Source organism: Phyllobates terribilis, unplaced genomic scaffold, assembly GCF_046119375.1.
Source record: "Phyllobates terribilis strain yellow unplaced genomic scaffold, ASM4611937v1 Scaffold_13__5_contigs__length_258822181, whole genome shotgun sequence".
In the NCBI taxonomy this organism is placed as follows: domain Eukaryota; kingdom Metazoa; phylum Chordata; class Amphibia; order Anura; family Dendrobatidae; genus Phyllobates; species Phyllobates terribilis.
This window is the reverse complement of record NW_027362773.1, coordinates 32,037,856-32,057,130: the sequence shown is the minus strand read 5'-3', so window position 1 is coordinate 32,057,130 and position 19,275 is coordinate 32,037,856. Positions and strand designations below refer to the sequence as shown.

Here is a 19,275-nt window from a genome sequence, read left to right as displayed (position 1 = left end):
GAGGGAGACCCGGCCTATTTGCACACACACGGACAGGAAAGGATTCGGTCTGTAGTTCAGGAACACTCTGGTGTAGGGTCAAGACTGAATGCTGGACTTACTCGGAGGTTGTCGGACCCCCGTCCCTGGTGACCGCAGGACTCCGCGGGGAGCAGGGAGTCACCTTCCTCATGCCATCTATGTGAGTAAAGCCTTGGAAGTTCACCCCTATGGCCTCCGGACTGTTTATTCTGTGCCACACCACGCGACGCGGAGCCCGTACTCCTCTACTACTACCCCCTCCATCCTGTCCCTCTGCCCTGAGGCCCTGCTCCGCCTGTGGGGAGTAGTAATAACTCTGGCCGCTATAACACCATGCCTCAGCGGACTGCAGCGGCGCTGGTGGCCTTCACTGGGTGCCACAGGTGGCGTAGTCGTAAATCAGCCACTCAACCTGGATAAGCCCACACCATCCTTTTAACTGTGACGGCCCTGAGCACGGGTCGGGTCCGGGCCACGGCTGCACCCCATCTCTCCATCAAAGGACCCGACTTCGAGTCCCCTATCTCCCAGGGTAAACTAAAGGGCTTTTTCGAGAAGAGGCGTCACACTACCTTAGACTCCCTATGCACAGTTTAATCCTTCATAGCCTCCTATATACAGTAAGAGCCCCCAAATAGCCTCTTATATACAGTATGAGCCCCACATAGCTCAGTATATACAGTATGAGCCCCTAACTTGCCTCCTAGATACAGTAGGAGCCCCACATAGATCCCTATATACAGTATGAGCCCCTGCATAGTCTCCTATATACAGTATGAGCACCACATAGCCACCAACATAGAGTATGAGCCCCCACATAGCCTCCTATATACACACACAGTATGAGCCTGCACATAGCTCCCTATATACAGTATGAGCCCGCACATAGCTCCCTTCTCTGATGGACTGTCGGTTCCACAGCCAGCTCAGAGAATGGTTGAATCCCACTCTGGGGGCGGCAACATGCAGCTGCCTGGGAGACACCTCTGACCACAGCATGAGGTGGCCCGAAGGCACCCCCTGACAGCTGTACCTCGGTCACATGCCCCTCCTCTTCCCCTAGGTATGGCCCTGTATAATCTATATGAGAATACATGACTGGTATCTATAATATAATCAGAGATCTGTCCGTCTGTCCGAAGCCTCTATAGACTGTGCACGCAATGAGCCTGCACAGTCTGGCCAGAGACAGAAGAACACATCAGCCGTTACAGGTGAGAGGGAGGAGGACGAGGATAAAGGATTGTGATGCGGTATGCGTAAGAGCTGACCACATACCGCTATCTCCGGCGCCATTAGGACACATACCTCGATCTCTGGCGCCATTTTGTTGAAGACACTGTGTGCAAATTTGTCTTCAACAAAAAGGCGCCGGAGATCGTGCTATGCTCTGGCGTGAACTCTGGCGCCACACTCCTCCAGCCTCGCCGGAAGAACAGCAGCACAGGCAGAATGGGGGAGCATATACCAGGATGGGGGAGCATACACTGGGATAGGGGAGGCGGATGGAGGAGCCTATACCAGGATGGGGGAGCATTTGGTTTCAGTCATGGGTGCCGGTTCAGGCATTGCTTTGATAATACAGAGCAGCCACTGTATCCCCGGCCCTGACGGACAGCCGGTCTCAATATAGAGCCAGTGTCAGTCAATGCTGGGGGCGCGGTTACAGCAGCCGCTCTGTATACTCAGAGTGGTGACCGAACTGGCACCGTCCCGCCCCCATGACTGAAACTGAATACTGGCGAGGAAAATAAAGTTAATTTTCTCCCCGCTGCATTCAGCTGCTGGGCAGCATAATAACGCTGTTAACCTGCCATGTAACCGTTATATATGCAGGTTAATAGCGTTATTTCTGATGACAGGATCCCTTTAATTCTGTAGCACAATAATTGTTTGTGTTTTAAAAACATGCAAATAAAATAAATAAAACTGTGATCATGAGACAGATCTGGGGGCGATAAAAGAGATTGGGGTCGCGCCTACACCTTACACATCCCTGTGTAGCTCCAGCCTTAGTGACCACACACGGCCATCGCTCGGACATGTCGCTCCCCAGCATGCCTGATCGTTTCTCCCATCTCCTGGCGCCGGCAGTGCACGGTGGCTGCGTGTGCGCTCTGCTGCTCCGCGGAGGCTGGATCTGATAGATACACACACGGGCCATACAATACACTGTACAGACCCTATGACAACACTTCCTGGCACAGCACACAGGTGGAAATAATTTTGTATTTTCATTGCAATTGACAAAGAAATCGGCACCGAAAATGGGATAAAAAAATCGGATTGTGAGATTCTTGCAAAAATGACACTTTCTCTTATTGAGCAGAGATAATAAAGTACACCCCTGTCAGTGTCAGCCATGTCCATTGTGTGAGACCTCTGCTGCTGCCAGTGAATAGACACCACCTGCGCTCAGGTGCAATTAATGACTGCTTCCATTACCTTCCTAAAAGCAGAGACCCAGACACCTCAGGTCACGTGACACCATAATAAAAACAAGAAGTGAAGGTGTATATCACAAGACAGGGCACACTACAAGCCGCAGCATGCTGACATCACAGTGCACACCTACCTCTCAGGGCACTGACTGCGCCAGCCTCCGGCGGGTCTCCTCCCGGCTCACACCCCTGCTCTGCCTGACTTCATGAGGCAGGGCGGCCCAGTGTCGGTGCGCGATCGTTGTGACAACATGCGGCCGGCTAGGAGCTTCTGCACAGCAAGAGCGGGCACCTTACTTTTAAATAAGCGCACCCGGCCTCCCGCGCTGTGTATGCTGGGTCCGCTCTGCCTGATGTCATGAGGCAGGGCGGCCCAGCATTGATGCGCGATCGTCCTAACAACATGCGGCCAGCTAGGAGCGGCTGCACAGCGTGAGCGGGCACCTTACTTTTAAATAAGCGCACCCAGCTGCCTACGCTGTGTATGCTGGGTCCGCTTTGCCTGATGTCATGTGGCAGGGCGGGCTCAGCATCATTTAAGCCGCCTGCGGGATTGGATTGTGAATTATAATGGGGGCAATTCATAGGTCCCCCTGGAGCTACGGGCCCCGGGCGGTAGCCCATATTGCCCTCATTATAATCAGCCTATGATTAGAGCCCACGTCTGCTCTGACTAAATGGTTCCAAATATTGTTTGGGCGTGGCAAGGAATATGCCAAACTAAAGACAGAGATCTTGGCATGCTGTAGTGAATATGGTGGTGAGAGCCCAACGAGTCCACCACTGGGTGTATTACCGGCGACAAACCCCCTCGCTCACAGATGTTTGACCTACTGCATCTCATTCAGAAGTGGTTGCAGCCAGGGTCTTACACTCCTGCCCAGATGGTCGAGCAGGTGGTGAATAATAGATTCATACACACCCTTCCCAAGTCGGTACAGACTTGGTGACCCCCAGAACACGGATAACCTCGTCGGCGTAGTAGAGAGGTACCAGGTGGTTGAGAAATTCCTCGGGAATCCAAATATAGTCACTTCCCCGTACTGGGATACCCAAAATGGGGCGGGTTCACCATGGAAGGGGTATAGAGCCACAACTTGGGGGCATCCCACTTCCACTGAAGGTTCCACAAAGACTGTTGTTAAGGATGTGGTCTGTTGTCGGTGTCACAATACTGGACACATATGTCCCCTGAGCCAATGGACTGCAGCCTAGGCAGACGGTGTTCCTATTTTGCTTATCCGGCCTGCAGTGTGGACTGTCAACCAGCTGAGGGGTCGCAGGCGTGTGCCGTGTCCATTAATGGGGTAAAGGTGCTTGGACTGTTAGACTCTAGGAGCCTGGTGACCCTAATCAGAGCTACCCTTCCCCACCAGTTGGTCCCTGCCAAAACCGTGGGCATTCGGTGTATACATAGGGATGCCAAGGACTACCCTGTGGCCAGAGTTACAGTAGGAACAGACTGTGGTGCCCAGTCTCACGAGGTCTGGCTATTCAAGGACCTGCAACATCCCGTCCTATTGGGGCGTGATTTATCATTGTTTTGAGACTTGTGGGAAAAGCAAACCATACTGAGTCACGTGGACAAAAGCCAGGTCCCTAGGGAAGAACCCCCTTCGAAATCTCAAGTGGATGAGTTCCCACCGTGTGTCCTTGCCAGCGACGAGGATGAAACGGTGACTGAGGAGGCCGACCTCCCTGAGTTAGAAGTATCCGGAGAGAACTTTGGGAATGCTCAAGTTCAGGACCTGACCTTAAAGGGGGCATTTGACCAGGTTACTGTCTGTAATGGGGTTGCTCAAGAGCCGGGGGCCGACACCAGAATCCCCCACTTTGCAGTTCAGAGAGAGCTATTGCATTGGGTGACAAAATTAAGGGGTGATGAGATAGTGGAACAGCTGTTAGTTCCAGGGCCATACCGATGGAGGGTATTAGATATGGCCCATTCACATGTTCTGGGGGGACACCTGGGGGTTGAGAAGACTTAGGAGAGGATATTGAGGAGGTTTTATTGGCCAAGGTGTTACCTGGAGATCCTAAACTATTGAAGGTCCTGCCCCACCTGCCAGATAACTGCTTCCTCTTCCCACTTCCGTAGTCCTCTAATCCCACTACTGGTGATAGAAATCCCCTTTGAGAGGATTGTCATGAACCTAGGGGGGCCCTTAGTTAAATCGGCATGGGGCCATCTGGTGGTCATCGACTATGCAACCCAGTACCCTGAAGCGGTACCACTAAGGAACTCATCGAGTAAGAGCATAGCCCAGGAACTTGTCCATATCTTTGCCAGGACCAGTCTGCGGAAGGAGATACTAACCAATCAAGGAACCCCATTCATGAGAAAGGTAATGAAGGAGCTGTATAAGGTCCTCCAGATTTCCCAGCTATGAACCTCTGTTTACCATCCGCAGACAGACGGCCTAGTGGAGTGCTTTAATAAAACCTTAAAAGCAATGCTAAAAAAAAGTCATAGAGAAGGATGGACGTGACTGGGACTACCTGCTACCATTCCTGCTCTTCTAGGTAAGGGAGGTTTCACAAGCCTCTACTGGTTTCTCCCCGTTTGAGCTACTGTATGGACGACATCCGCGAGGGCTCCTAGATATTGCCAAGGAAACCTGGGATGCCGAGGTTACTCCCCACCGGAACATCATAAAACATGTCGCCCAGATGCAGGAGAGAATGGCAAAGGTGATGCCTATCGTGAAGGTGCATCTATTTCAGGCACAGGAGGCCCAGGCAAAGGTCTATAACCAATCAGCAAGGCTGAGGCAGTCCCAGCCTGGGAACCGCATTCTTGTGCTAATCCCGACAGTCGAGGGCAAGTTCCTGGTCAAGTGGCAAGGCCCATACGAGGTGGTGGAGAAACTCAGCGAAGTTAAGTCCACCAGCCAAGCCGAAGAAATCCGCATCAGATTTATCATGGGAACTTACTCAAGCAGTGGCGAGATAGGGAACCTGTGGGCGCTCCTTGCCTTGGAGCCGGTCCTGAAGACAAGATGGAAGAGGTCACGATAGCGGAGACTCTATCATCAGCCCAGAAGCAACATTGTCGAGAACTCTTGTAGCGAAATAGTGACCTGTTCTCAGAGTTGCCGGGGCGTACCCAGGTGGAAGAGCACGATGTGTTGACAGAGCTGCATATAAGAGTGAACCTGAAGCCCTATAGGATCCCTGAAGCACGCCGTGAGGAGATCTCAAGCGAGGTGAAGAGGATGTTGGACCCCAGCGTAATAGAGGAGTCAAAGAGTGGATGGTCGAGTCCCATTGTCCTTGTGCCAAAGCCCAACGGAGAATGGAGGTTTTGCAATGACTACCACCAGCTGAATGAGGTTTCCAAGTGTGAGGCATACCCGATGCCCCGAGTAGATGAACTCATTGAGAGGCTTGGACCTGCGAGGTATATCACCACCCTTGACCTGACGAAGGGCTACTGGCAGATCCCCATATCGCAGTGGGCCAAGGAGAAGACAGCTTTCTCAACACCTCATGGATGTTTCCAATGCACCCAAATTCCTTTCGGATTGCAGGGGGCCTCAGCTACCTTCTAGAGGGCCATGGATCGGATCCTAGCCCCACATAAGAAGTATGCCACAGCCTACCTTGATGATATTGTAGTCTTTAGCCCAGACTGGGCTAGTCATCTGCCGAAGGTACAGGCAATTCTGGATGCTCTGAGGAAGGCGGAATTTACTGTAAATCCAAAAAAATGTGCCATTGGGAAGGAGGAGGCCAAGTACTTGGGCTATGTCATTGGGAGAGGTGAAATTAAGCCGCAAATCAACAAAGTCTAGGCAATCCAGAAATGGCCGCAACTGCTCTCCAAGAAGCAGGTGAGAGCGTTTCTTGGAATTGTGGGATGTTACCGGCAGTTTATCCCAAATTTTGCCATGATGGCCGCACCACTTACGGATTTCCTCAAAGGCACCAGATCAACGATGGCAATATGGACAGATGAAACGGAAACAGCGTTCCAACAGCTGAAGCTGGCACTGTGCAAGCAGCCGGTCTTGGTCGCACCAGACTACAATAAAGAATTTGTGGTCCAGACAGACGCTTCAGAAGTTGGCCTAGGAGCCGTGCTCTCTCAAGAGATAAATGGGGATCAACATCCCATTCTCTATCTGAATCGGAAGCTCTCTTCCTGCAAGAAAAACTACGCTATAGTATAAAAAGAGTACTTAGCCATAAAATGGGCCTTAGATACTCTGAGATGACCTCTTGATTAAACTGCAGGTAGCAGTGAAACGCGTCGGGATGTAGGGGGCATCGACTCCTCTGTTGCCATATTAGATGTCACCATGACTTCAGGTAAAATTTATATGACCTGATGCTATCTGCTTTAATGTGAATGCTTAGGGGCATAATATAAAGGGTGCAAGTTGATATAAGAGGGGATTTTCCCCTAGTGACATCCAGGTGGCCCCCTTCTTTCATTACCTATGGCATTTTGTTCAGGAAGATGAAATAGTACCTACAGAAATAGTACCTACAGCATAACATTCACTTTATTTTGTGCTAAATAGTACAGCACAGCAATTTAAATGGTAGTGTCACTGGGTGTTATTTCATTATTTCAGACTTTGGTAGTTTGGAGTTGACCCTGTAATGCTAACTAGGTAGTTTGTACTCTGTCTTTTTTATGGGGTGTTATATTTGTATGTTTTAATAATTGTATCAATAAAATTATGCATTTTTATGTCCCCAGCCGCCCCTATTTGTCCCGGTGTGCCTTATACACAAGCGCGCATACCAAAACATTACCTGTGCCCTCCCCAGTGCATTTAGTAGGAAGGACAGCCTAACCATAAACACGTGGACAAGTGAATGTGGCCAGGGATGGTCCATCTCACTGACGCCTTTACACTGGGTTAATATTGTGAAAGCCGAGACACAGTTGGACACTGGGATGCAACACATCCTCCACACATAGAGGATTGCGGGTCCTGGGTCAATCAGGCTTCAAGTTCAGTATGTAGACAGCAGCAGTGGTCGGCCCCCTACACAACGAGTAAATTATTCATGATCATTCATGAGGCCATCCATCTCCTTAGCTTCCTGTTCCTTGGAATACAAGTGCATGTATGTAGTAGCGGCTAGGCCTGAGGTGGTCACCGTTTTGGCGCATATCCTACCTCCTCCGAGGATTGCTGGATGTTTTCCTGCTACTATCCCAGTTCTATGACTCCCGTTAAAACAAAGCTTCAGGTGATGAATGATGGATGAGGTGGTGGCAAAGGAGAAAGAGCAGGAGGAACAGGTACCATTCACATCAATATCAGGACTGTCAATCACACATGTCTTGTAGGATATGTTTCTGTACCAAAAGGAGCGGTTCAGCTACACAGTTATAGGGCATACAGTGAGTGCAATGCCTACCAAAAATTTCGAGGCACTCCAATGCCCCTTGGAAGTGACATGGAGGTCAGAGGGCCTTAACTAAACCGTTTTTTCCATTTATAGCAACTGGGTCTCCTGTACACTGTTGGCCTAAGCAGTGAATGGAAGGCTTTCCAAAAATTATGAGGAACTGCAATGCCCCTTGAAACAGACGTGGATTACAGCATACTAAAAACCTTCTACCCATTATTGGGGAGTGGGTCTCCCTTAATTTTCGCCTATGCATTGAAAAGCAAAAGCTGACTAAAAGTAGGAGGAAATGCAAGAGTCGTGGAGGTTAGAGGTAATTAAAAACAACATTTCAATGCCCCTTGGAAGAGCTGTGGAGTTCAGAGTGGTTTAACAAGACGGTTTTAATGCCCCTTGGAAGAGACGTGGAGGTCACAGTAGCTTAAGAAGACAGTTTTAATGCCCCTTGGAAGAGTGGTGGAGGTCGCAGTGGAATAAAAAGACAATATCAATGCCCCTTGGAAGAGTGGTGGAGGTTCCAGTAGCTTAACAAGACGGTTTTAATGCCCCTTGGAAGAGCTGTGGAGTTCAGAGTGGTTTAACAAGACGGTTTTAATGCCCCTTGGAAGAGACGTGGAAGTCACAGTAGCTTAACAAGAGAGTTTAAATTCCCCTTGGAAGAGTGGTGGAGGTCGCAGTGGAATAAAAAGACAATATTAATGCCCCTTGGAAGAGTGGTGGAGGTCACAGTAGCTTAACAAGACAGTTTTAATGCCCCTTGGAAGAGCTGTGGAGTTCAGAGTGGTTACACAAGACGGTTTTCATGCCCCTTGGAAGAGCTGTGGACTTCATAGTGGTTTAACAAGACGGTTTTAATGCCCCTTGGAAGAGACGTGGAGGTCACAGTAGCTTAACAAGACGGTTTTCATGTCCCTTGGAAGAGCTGTGGAGTTCAGAGTGGTTTAACGAGACGGTTTTAATGCCCCTTGGAAGACACGTGGAGGTCACAGTAGCTTAACAAAACGGTTTTAATGCCCCTTGGAAGAGCTGTGGAGTTCAGAGTGGTTTAACAAGACTCTTTTATTGCCCCTTGGAAGGGACGTGGAGGTCACAGTAGCTTAACAAGATGGTTTTCATGCCCCTTGGAAGAGCTGTGGAGTTCAGAGTGGTTTAACAAGACGCTTTTATTGCCCCTTGGAAGGGACGTGGAGGTCACAGTAGCTTAAGAAGACAGTTTTAATGCCCCTTGGAAGAGTGGTGGAGGTCGCAGTGAAATAAAAAGACAATATCAATGCCCCTTGGAAGAGTGGTGGAGGTCACAGTAGCTTAACAAGACGGTTTTAATGCCCCTTGGAAGAGACGTGGAGGTCACAGTAGCTTAACAAGACAGTTTTAATGCCCCTTGGAAGAGTGGTGGAGGTCGCAGTGGAATAAAAAGACAATATCAATGCCCCTTGGAAGAGTGGTGGAGGTCACAGTAGCTTAACAAGATGGTTTTAATGCCCCTTGGAAGAGCTGTGGAGTTCAGAGTGGTATAACGAGACGGTTTTAATGCCCCTTGGAAGAGACGCGGAGGTCACAGTAGCTTAACAAGATGGTTTTCATGCCCCTTGGAAGAGCTGTGGAGTTCAGAGTGGTTTAACAAGATGGTTTTAATGCCCCTTGGAAGAGACATGGAGGTCACAGTAGCTTAACAAGACGATTTTAACCCCTTAACCCCCGAGGGTGGTTTGCACGTTAATGACCAGGCCAATTTTTACAATTCTGACCACTGTCACTTTATGAGGTAATTACTCTGGAACGCTTCAACGGATCCCCCTGATTCTGAGATTGTTTTTTCGTGACATATTGTACTTCATGATTATTAACCCTGCTTCACAGGATTTTTTTGAATGTGGAAGAAAAAAATGAACATTTAACTTTTTTCACAAAAATGTTACTTTAGACCCAATTTTTTTTATTTTCACAGGGGTAACAAGAAAAAATGGACCCCAAAGTTTGTTGGGCAATTTCCCCTGGGCACGCAGATACCCCAAATGTGGGAAAAAAACACTGTTTGGGCGCACGGCAGGGTTCGGAAGGGAAGGAGCGCCATTTGACTTTTTGATTGTAAAATTTGCTTGAATAATTAGCGGACGCCATGTTGCGTTTGGAGAGCCCCTGTGTGCCTAAATATTGGAGCTCCCCCACAAGTGACCCCATTTTGGAAACTAGACCCCCCAAGGCACCTATCTAGATGCATAGTGAGCACTTGGAACCCCCAGGTGCTTCACAAATTGATTCGTAAAAATGAAAAAGTGAAAAAAAAAACACTTTTTCATTTTTACGAATCAATTTGTGAAGCACCTGGGGGTTCCAAGTGCTCACTATGCATCTAGATAGGTGCCTTGGGGGGGTCTAGTTTCCAAAATGGGGTCACTTGTGGGGGAGCTCCAATGTTTAGGCACGCAGGGGCTCTCCAAACGCAACATGAGGTCCGCTAACAATTTGAGACGATTTTCCATTCAAATTGTTAGTGGACACCATGTCGCGTTTGGAGAGCCCCTGATGTGCCTAAACAGTGGAGCTCCCCCATTTTGGAAGCTATACCCCTCATGGATTTTATTAAGGGGTATAGTGAACATTTTGAACCCAGAAGTACGACACAGAATTTGATAACCTTAGGTCATCATATTGAATAAGTTGTCATTAGTCTTGAGCGCAAGTGCTCGCTACTTGAGTTTGCATCGGGTACTCAGGTATGCACCATGTACTGCGTGTGCTCGAGTGACATGCTCGAGTCCCTGACCCGCGTGTTTCACGGTTATTAGACACCCCAAAAAAAACATGCAGGGATCGCTTGTGCATGGCAGGCAATTCCCGCAAAGTTATTTTGGCCGCGAAGCATATGGGGCAGAGACTCGAGCATGTCACTCAAATACCCACGATACTCAATGCATACCCGAGCACCCGATGCAAACTCAAGTAGCGAGCACTTGCGCTCAACGCTAGTCGCCACATTGTCTTCTTTTTTTCTTACTTTTGAAAAAAATCCCAACCCCATCACAACCCTAACCCCAAACCTAGCCCTAACCCTAGCCCTAACCCTAGCCCAACCCTAACCCGAGAGTTTATTTTTTATGCCATTCCTCGTGCGGTATAAGTGATTAGACGACCTTATTCTTCGAGTCGGTGAGACTACAGCGATACCAGAATCATATGGGATTTTTATGACTGACAACTGTCACACACTAAAAGACGCATTTTTTGTAAAATCTAGTTTTTGCATCGCCATATTTTGAGAGCTATAATTTTTCCAGATTTTGGCAGACAGTCGTGTGATGGCTTGTTTTTTGCGGGATGAGTTGACATTGTTATTGGTGCAATTTTCAGGCACGTGACATTTTTTGATCGCTTTCTATTCCGATTTTTGTGAGGCAGAATAAACAAAAACCAACAATTCAGGAATTGTTTTTTTTTTTTTTTTTTATTCTGTTCCGCGTGTGGTAAAATTGGTAAGGCAGTTTTATTCTTCGGGTCAGTACGTTTACAGCGGTACCACATTTATATCGTTTTTCTACGTTTTGCACTTTTACATAATAAAAGCAATTTTATAGAAAAAAATATTTTTTAGCATAGCTTTATTCTGAGAGCTATAACTTTTTTATTTTTTGGCTGATGGAACTGTATGGCAGCTTGTTTTTTGTGGGAGGAGATGACGTTTTCAGCGGTACCATTTTTATTTATATTCGTCTTTTTGATCGCGTGTTATTCCATTTTTATGTTTGGCGGTATGGTGATAAAGCATTGTTTTTTGCTTCGTTTTTTTTTTTCTTTTTTACCATGTTCACTAACTAGTGGGACAGGTTTATAGGGCAGGTCGTTTCGGACGCGGAGATACCAAATATGTGTACTTTTATTGTTTTGTTTTTTTTATAATAATATTTATTGATGAGTACATTATATTTTTATTTTTGGTGGATTATTTTTTTTATTTTTTTTTATATTTTTATTTTTTATTTTTTTTTTCACTTTCTGACAGTTTTTATACTTTTTTGCTTTGTCCCACTATGGGACTTTCACTTTTTTTTCTCTGATCGCCTGCATGGCACAGGAATGCAGCACCATCCCTGTGCCATGCAGGCTGTCAGCTCTGGACAGGGAGAAGATAGTTTGGAGATGCACTGCGCATGTCCAAAAAATCTTCCTGCTGTCTGGTGACCTCGATGTTGTCATGACGACATCGGGTCGTCATGGCAACATCCTGGAAGCCACGGCAGACAGCGCTGGAGGCGGAAGAGGAGGTGAGTATCTGCGATCACCTCCCCTTGCCACCGCAATGCTGCGATCGACTTCGATCGCAGCATTGCGGGGGTTAATGTGCCGGGAGCTGTGCGTGACCGCTCCCTGCACATAGCCCTGGGTGTCAGCTGTGACAATCAGGTGACACCCGACATCGATCGCGCCCGCACAGCCTGTGTGCGCGCGCGATTGCGATGACGTACTAATACGGGTCTGGCTCTTAAGTCCCAGGGCACAGACGCGTATTAGTACGTCTAATGTTGTTAAGGGGGTAATACCCCTTGGAAGAGCTGTGGAGTTCAGAGTGGTTTAACAAGACGGTTTTCATGCCCCTTACAAGAGCCATGCAGTACAGCATATTAAAAACATTATTCCCATTATTGGGAGTGGGTCTCCCATAGTCTTTGCCTATGCCTTCCAAGCAAAAGCTGCCAAAAATTAGGAGGGAGGAACTTGCAATGCTGGGAAACAAGAGCCATGCAGTACAGCATATTAAAAACATTATTCCCATTATTGGGGAGTGGGTCTCCCATAGTCTTTGCCTATGCCTTCCAAGCAAAAACTGCCAAAAATTAGGACGGAGGAACTTGCAATGCTGGCAACATTGACCACGGTCACCCTGGTGGCATAGTGGTGGTGGAGGCTGAGGCTGAGGAGAAGAGCAAAATACAGCAGAAATGAGGAAGCGTATACCCATGTGTGGGTGTGAAGCGGTGCATGGGAATACACCTCCCGAAATAACACAGTGGATTTGACTTTATGTTACTCTGCTGTCATTTGGTGGTGATGAGAAGTCTGGCCCAATCCAGCCCTTGTTCATTTTGATAAGGGTCAGCTTGTCAGCACTGTCAGTTGACAGGCGAGTGCGCTTATCAGTTATAATTCCCCCAGCGGCACTAAAAACACGCTCCGATAACACGCTAGCGGCGGGACAGGCCAGGACCTCCAAGGCGTACAGAGCAAGTTCATTCCAACTGTCCAGCTTTGATACCCAATAATTAAAAGGCACCGAGGAATCACGGAGGATGCTGGTACGGTTGGCAAGGTACTCCCTCACCATCTTTTGAAACTTTCCACTCCTTGTGAGAGTACCCCGCGCCTCAGGGCCTTCTGGTACTGCCCCATTTTTGTAGACCTCTCCACCTCAGGAATAAGAGAGTGAAAGTTCTCCTTGTAGCGGGGGTCTAAAAGTGTCACCAACCAGTAATGACTGTCACCCAACATTTTGACAACGCGAGGGTCACAGTTAAGGCAGCGTAATGTGACGCCTCTTTACTCGCAAGCCCCTATTTTTACCCTGGGAGATGGGGGACTCGGAATTGGGTCCTGTGATGGAGAGACGGGGTGCAGCCGTGGCCCGGACCCGACTCCATGCCCAAGGCCATCACATTAAAAGAAGGATGGTATGGGCTTGTCCGTGTTGAGTGTCTGATCGCGACTATGCCACCTGTGGCACCTGGTAAAGGCCACCAGAGCTGCTGCAGTCCGCTGAGGCCTGGTGTTAGGGCAGCCGGTGTTGTTACTACTCCCCACAGGTGGAGCAGGGCCTCAGGGCAGCAGGGCAGGATAGAGGGGGTAGTAGTCCAGGAGGCCTCGTGCCGCATGATATGGTGTGATGCAGAATAAAGAGTCTGGAGGCCATAGGGGTTAACTTCCAGGGTTTTTACTCAAGTTGTAGAATACAGCTGCAAGGCTTCTCCCTACTCCTCGCGGAGTTCTGCGGTCACCAGAGACGGGGGGGGGTCCGACAACCTCCGAGTAAGTCCAGTGTTCAATAAGGACCCCGCACCAGAGTGTTCCTAGACTACAGACCGGGTACTCTTTCCTGTCTGGTTGTGTAGATAGGCCGGGTCTCCCTCTGAACTCCTCTCAGAAAAAGGGTACGGGTGGCAGCTCCGCTCCTTCCGTTACCCGGTGGGATCCTCAGGGCCTACTGGGCTTTCCCGACCAAGGTCGGGTTTCGGGGGCCGGTAGCCCTCTTGCAGACGAACTCCCTCTGAATATATCAGGTAGGCGAGGACAGGTAGCGTACTCCGCTCCGTCTGCATCCTCCCTGGGATCCATTTGCTGTGGAGCTACAATCTTAAGCTCCGGGCCTTCTTGGTCGTGGTCCTTGACCGGGTTGAGACATTCTTTGTCTACAACCTGCCCCTCGACCCAAGGCCAAGGTACGAGGGCTGTGTCTCCATCCGCTGCAGGTCCACACAGGATCCACGTTCAGGGTAGGAGATCACAGTACTTCACAGTTCAAAGACAGTCAAAAGAAGCCAGAACCAAAATGGCTTTTTATTAAATATGAAATTTTAAGTGTCACTAGAATGTGAGTCCTCCACCCTCACCCACTAAATGGTTCCCCTAACTCTTGGTTCCCCAGTCTCCCTGTAACCAGGAGGACAGCACATAGTGCATTCTAGCGCCCTCTGGTGGAGAAAGTGTGGTGTTGGATGTGGAGGTGGAGTCCTGACCATCACACTGTTCTTACCTCAGAGGAGGAACACTACACTCCATTAGAGAAGTGCAGCATCCCTGTGGCGGTCGAACCCTCAGGGGCGCCACAGTAACATAAAGTCAGCCATGCGTGCCACACTGGTAACGGGCAAGACTTCCGTGTCTTCACCAAGATGACGACTGACCATGCTCTCCTCCTCCTCCTCCTCCCACTCTGTCCTCAGGCCACCCACGCTGAACCGACGGTATGACAGTTGTACAGGTACTACCGTCTACAGCGCATGATACCAGCTCCTGTTCTTCCTCCTCCTCCTCCTCTCCCTCATTGTCCCCCAATGTACGTTAGGATGAGATGAGGCTTGGCTGTGTGTAATCGCCCGTTATGGGTTCTTGATCCATCTCATCATACTCTGGCTGAAATGCCTCCTCTTTAATTCTCTGCAGAGAGCGTTGCAAAAGACAGACAAGTGGGATGCTGACGCTAATGATGGCGTCATCGCCACTCACCATCTTGGTGGACTCTTCAAAGTTTGTCAGGATGGTACATGTGTCAGACATCCAGGTCCACTCCTGAGGTCTTATGTGTGGAGTCTGACCTGAATATCGACGGCCTTGTTGCAGCTGGTACTCCACAACTGCTCTCTTCTGCTCACAAATCCTTTCCAACATGTGGAGGGTAGAGTTTCCAACGTGTGGGGACATCACACACCAGTCGGTGTGCCGGAAGCTGCAAACGCTGCTGCAACACAGCAAGGGCGGCGGAAGCTGTAGCCAACTTCCGAAAATGAGCTGACAGGCGGCATACTTTCACGAGCAGATCTGGCAACTCGGGGTACGATTTAAGAAACCGCTGAACCACGAGGTTAAGCACATGAGCCACTCATGATACGTGTGTGATCTCGCCTCGCCTCAGAGCCACCACCAGGTTACGGCCATTGTCACACACGACCATGCCTGGATGTAGGTTCAGCGGTCTCAGCCACAGATCTGCCTGCTCTTTCACAGCTGTCCACAACTCACAAGCAGTGTGAGGTTTATCACCTAAGCTTATGAGTTTCAGCACAGCCTTTTGCCGCTTGGCTGAGGCAGCACTGCAGTGCTTCCAGCTTGTAACTGATGTGGTGATATCTGAGATGGAGGCTGAACATGAGGAGGAGGAGGAGGATGATGTGCAGGAGCTGTACACTGTGGGGGCAACTTTGACTGACATAGGGCCCGCAATCCTCAGTGTGGGGAGGATGTGTTGCATCCCAAGGTCCGACTGGGTAACGGCTTCCACTATGTTTACCCAGTGTACCATCCATGGCCACAAGCACTTGTCCACGTGTCCGTTGTCAGGTGGACTCTCCCAGTAACTGAGTTGTTGAGGGCATGGCAGATGTTTTGGGACACATGCTTGTGTAGTGCGGGGATGGCACACCAGGCAAAATAGTGTCAGCTGGGGATCGAGTACTGAGGGATGGCTACCGCAGTAAGGTTGCGAAAGGATTCCGTCTCCACCAGCCTAAAAGGCAGCATTTCCAACGCAAGCAGTCGTGAAATGTGCGAATTTAGGACTGTGGCCTGTGGCGCATTGGCTGCGAATTTGCGCTTTCGTTCAAAGGTCTGGGATATGGCTGCGGTGGGACGTGGACGTGGACGTTGATGCTGTTTCTTGAGAAACTGCCATAACAAGTGAAGACTGAGAGGAGGGGGCATCTTTGCATGCAGTATGGACATGGGATTGCCTTGCACGCACAACAGGTGGTTCTCTTGCATGCACAACAGCGGAAGAAGCAGTGGTGACACCCGCTTACACTGGTCGTGGACCCTGGAGTTCGCCCCACAAAGTCGGGTGCTTTGCTGACATGTGCCTGATCATGCTGGTGGTGGTCAGGCTGGTAGTTTTGTCACCCCTGCTGATGCTGGCATGGCAGGTGGTACAAATGACCTTTTTGAGGTTATCAGCAGAGTCTTTAAAAAAATTCCAGACTCTGGAAGACCTACAGGTTGTACTGGCAACGTCCCTCGTGTTGGTGTTACGGGGAACCATTGCCCGCTTTCTGTGTGTGGCTACCACACTGCTTCTTCCTGCCTGTTGGGGTACTCTGCCTCCCTCCCTCGCTCTGCGTGTCCTCCTGCCACATTGGGTCAGTTACTAGATCATCCACCACCTCCTCCTCTTTCACTTGCGCACCATGATCCTCCTCCTCACTTCGTGGCAATTGTGTCTCGTCATCATCCACCTCTTGTGACAAATTGCCAGCGTCGCCTTCCTGTGGCCGTGACTGTTCAAATATTTGGGCATCGCTACATGGGATCTCCTCTTCCACCACTTCAAGTGGAGCAGGCGAGGGGCACAAATATGGAAATGGACCAGTGAACAGCTCTTCAGAGTGTCCAACTGTGGGATCAGTTGCTGTCTGACGACACTAGGCATGGTGGGAGGAAGGAGCATCAGGGTGAGTAGGAGTATGAGGTTGAGACTCATGGCTACTAAAACTTGACCGTGTGGAAGACAGACCGGAGGTGGTGGTGCCCAGGTAACTGGAAGTATTATCTGCTATCCAATTAATAACCTGTTCACACTGATCAGTTTGCAATACTGGTGTTGTAGTGTGCTTCCCTATTAATTCGGTCAAGAAGTGGGAGCGAGAAGATGTGGCTGTTGGTTGTGGCACATTTTCACCTTTGCCACGGCCCCGTGCTCTACACGTACCATCCCTTGTTCCACGTCCCTTGCCACGCGCCTTGCCCATTGTAAATGAAGTAAAATAGCTTACACTTGCACTATCAATGGAAAAAGGGTAATAGAAAGGAGATTAGAACCGTGGAAGAGGAAAACCACAGTTCTATTTCTCTGGCCTACACCAGAATCTTTTAAACAGATATATTTGTGTCTGAACACTGAGCGAGACACTCAAACTGTTTTTTTTTATGTAAAAAAGGCCAAAAGCTGGATAATACAGAGATTTGAACCGTGGAACTGCAAAACCACAGTTATAGTTATGTGGCCCACACGAGAATATTTTAAACAGATATATTTGTGTCTGAACAGTCAGGGAGACACTATTACTGTTTTTTTTTTTACAGAAAAAAAGGCCAAAAGCTGGATAATACTGAGATTTGAACCGTGGAACTGCAAAACCACAGTTATAGTTATGTGGCCTACACCAGAATCTTTTAAACAGATATATTTGTGTCTGAACAGTTAGGGAGACACTCAAACTGTTTTTTTTATGTAAAAAAGGCCAAAAGCTGGATAATACAGAGATTTGAACCGTGGAACTGCAAAACCACAGTTATAGTTATGTGGCCCACACGAGAATCTTTTAAACAGGTATATTTGTGTCTGAACAGTCAGGGAGACACTATTACTGTTTTTTTTTACAGAAAAAAAGGCCAAAAGCTGGATAATACTGAGATTTGAACCGTGGAACTGCAAAACCACAGTTATAGTTATGTGGCCTACACCAGAATCTTTTAAACAGATATATTTGTGTCTGAACAGTTAGGGAGACACTATTACTGGGTTTTTTTTACGGAAAAAAGGCCAAAAGCTGCATAATACAGAGATTTGAACCGTGAAACTGCAAAACCACAGTGCTGACAGATGCTGCTTGAAAAAAAACTGATGGTTGTTCTACTGCCGTATTCCTGTGTGGCGCCATCCTCTAACAGAGTCAGGCTGACCATAGCCTGCGTCTTGTAGGAGTTACCGGCAGAGCAGCGAGCTGATTACAGCTCCTCTGCTCTTGTCCTGGCCTGCGCTCACATTGTCTTAAGGACGTGAATATAATTGAGTGCAGGAAGGTAGCAACGGCGGGGGGGCAGGCAATGAGCGGTGTTGGTGACTCACTGACACTGCTCACCTTCGTACCTGTGCACCGGCAGTCAGTATGCTGAATGCCTGCGGCAGGAGGAAGGTGTTGGGAGGCCGCAGGCATTCAGCAATATCAGGTTTTGTTTTTTTCTAAATTGCGCCCCCTCATTTTATAATGGAGTCTGACCCAATACATCACATCCAACCCAACCTTCAGCTTTACTACCCCCTTTACTCTCACTTATTTTGCATTTGGGCCAAATTTCATGGCTTTATTTCATCTGCTGCTCCTGCTGCCTGTAGGTTAGGAAAAAAGAGGAAGAATGGAGAATCATAGTACACACATTGTAGCCCATAACCATAGATCTCAATAAGACCTGTATACACAAAATGGTACTATATTTAATCAAGACTACTAGCAAAGTTGTTTCAACTTTTAATGCACTTTTGGTGAAAAGATTTATATTAAGCAGGTCTGGAAAATAGATCATACCTGACCAGCCGTGTCCAGGATTTCAAAATGGACAAATTCTCCATCTATTGCAGCTGTGTGTCTATAAATCATTTCTGTGAAGAGAGGAAATATTCTTTACATGAGAACAATAAAATCACATCCATTAAAGCAGGGTTCCCCAACTCCAGTCCTCAAGGCCCACCAACAGGTCATGTTTTCAGGATTTCCTTAGTATTGATGGAATTATTGCCTGTGCAGGTGATGCAATTATCACCTGTGTAATACTAAGGAAATCCTGAAAACATGACCTGTTGGTGGGCCTTGAGGACTGGAGTTGGGGAACCCTGCATTAAAGTGTCTTCATACTGTACAGTCATGGCCAAAAGTATTGAGAATGAGACAAATAGTAATTTAATTTTTTACTGCTTCATTTTTTGTAATGGCAATTTGCATATACTCCCGAATGTCAAAGAGTGATC

At 48.4% G+C, this 19,275-nt stretch overlaps 1 protein-coding gene across 1 annotated transcript in view; it reads right to left on the bottom strand.

Annotated features, from left to right (window-relative positions):
- LOC141174502 (ras-related and estrogen-regulated growth inhibitor-like) overlaps window positions 1-18,907 on the bottom strand; it is a 67,477-nt gene extending 48,570 nt beyond the window's left edge. Inside the window, exon 1 of the mRNA XM_073659431.1 lies at window positions 18,836-18,907. Within this exon, the coding sequence (XP_073515532.1) occupies window positions 18,836-18,907 (72 nt within the window). The remainder of the gene's footprint in view (window positions 1-18,835) is intronic.
- Window positions 18,908-19,275: the final 368 nt, after the last annotated feature.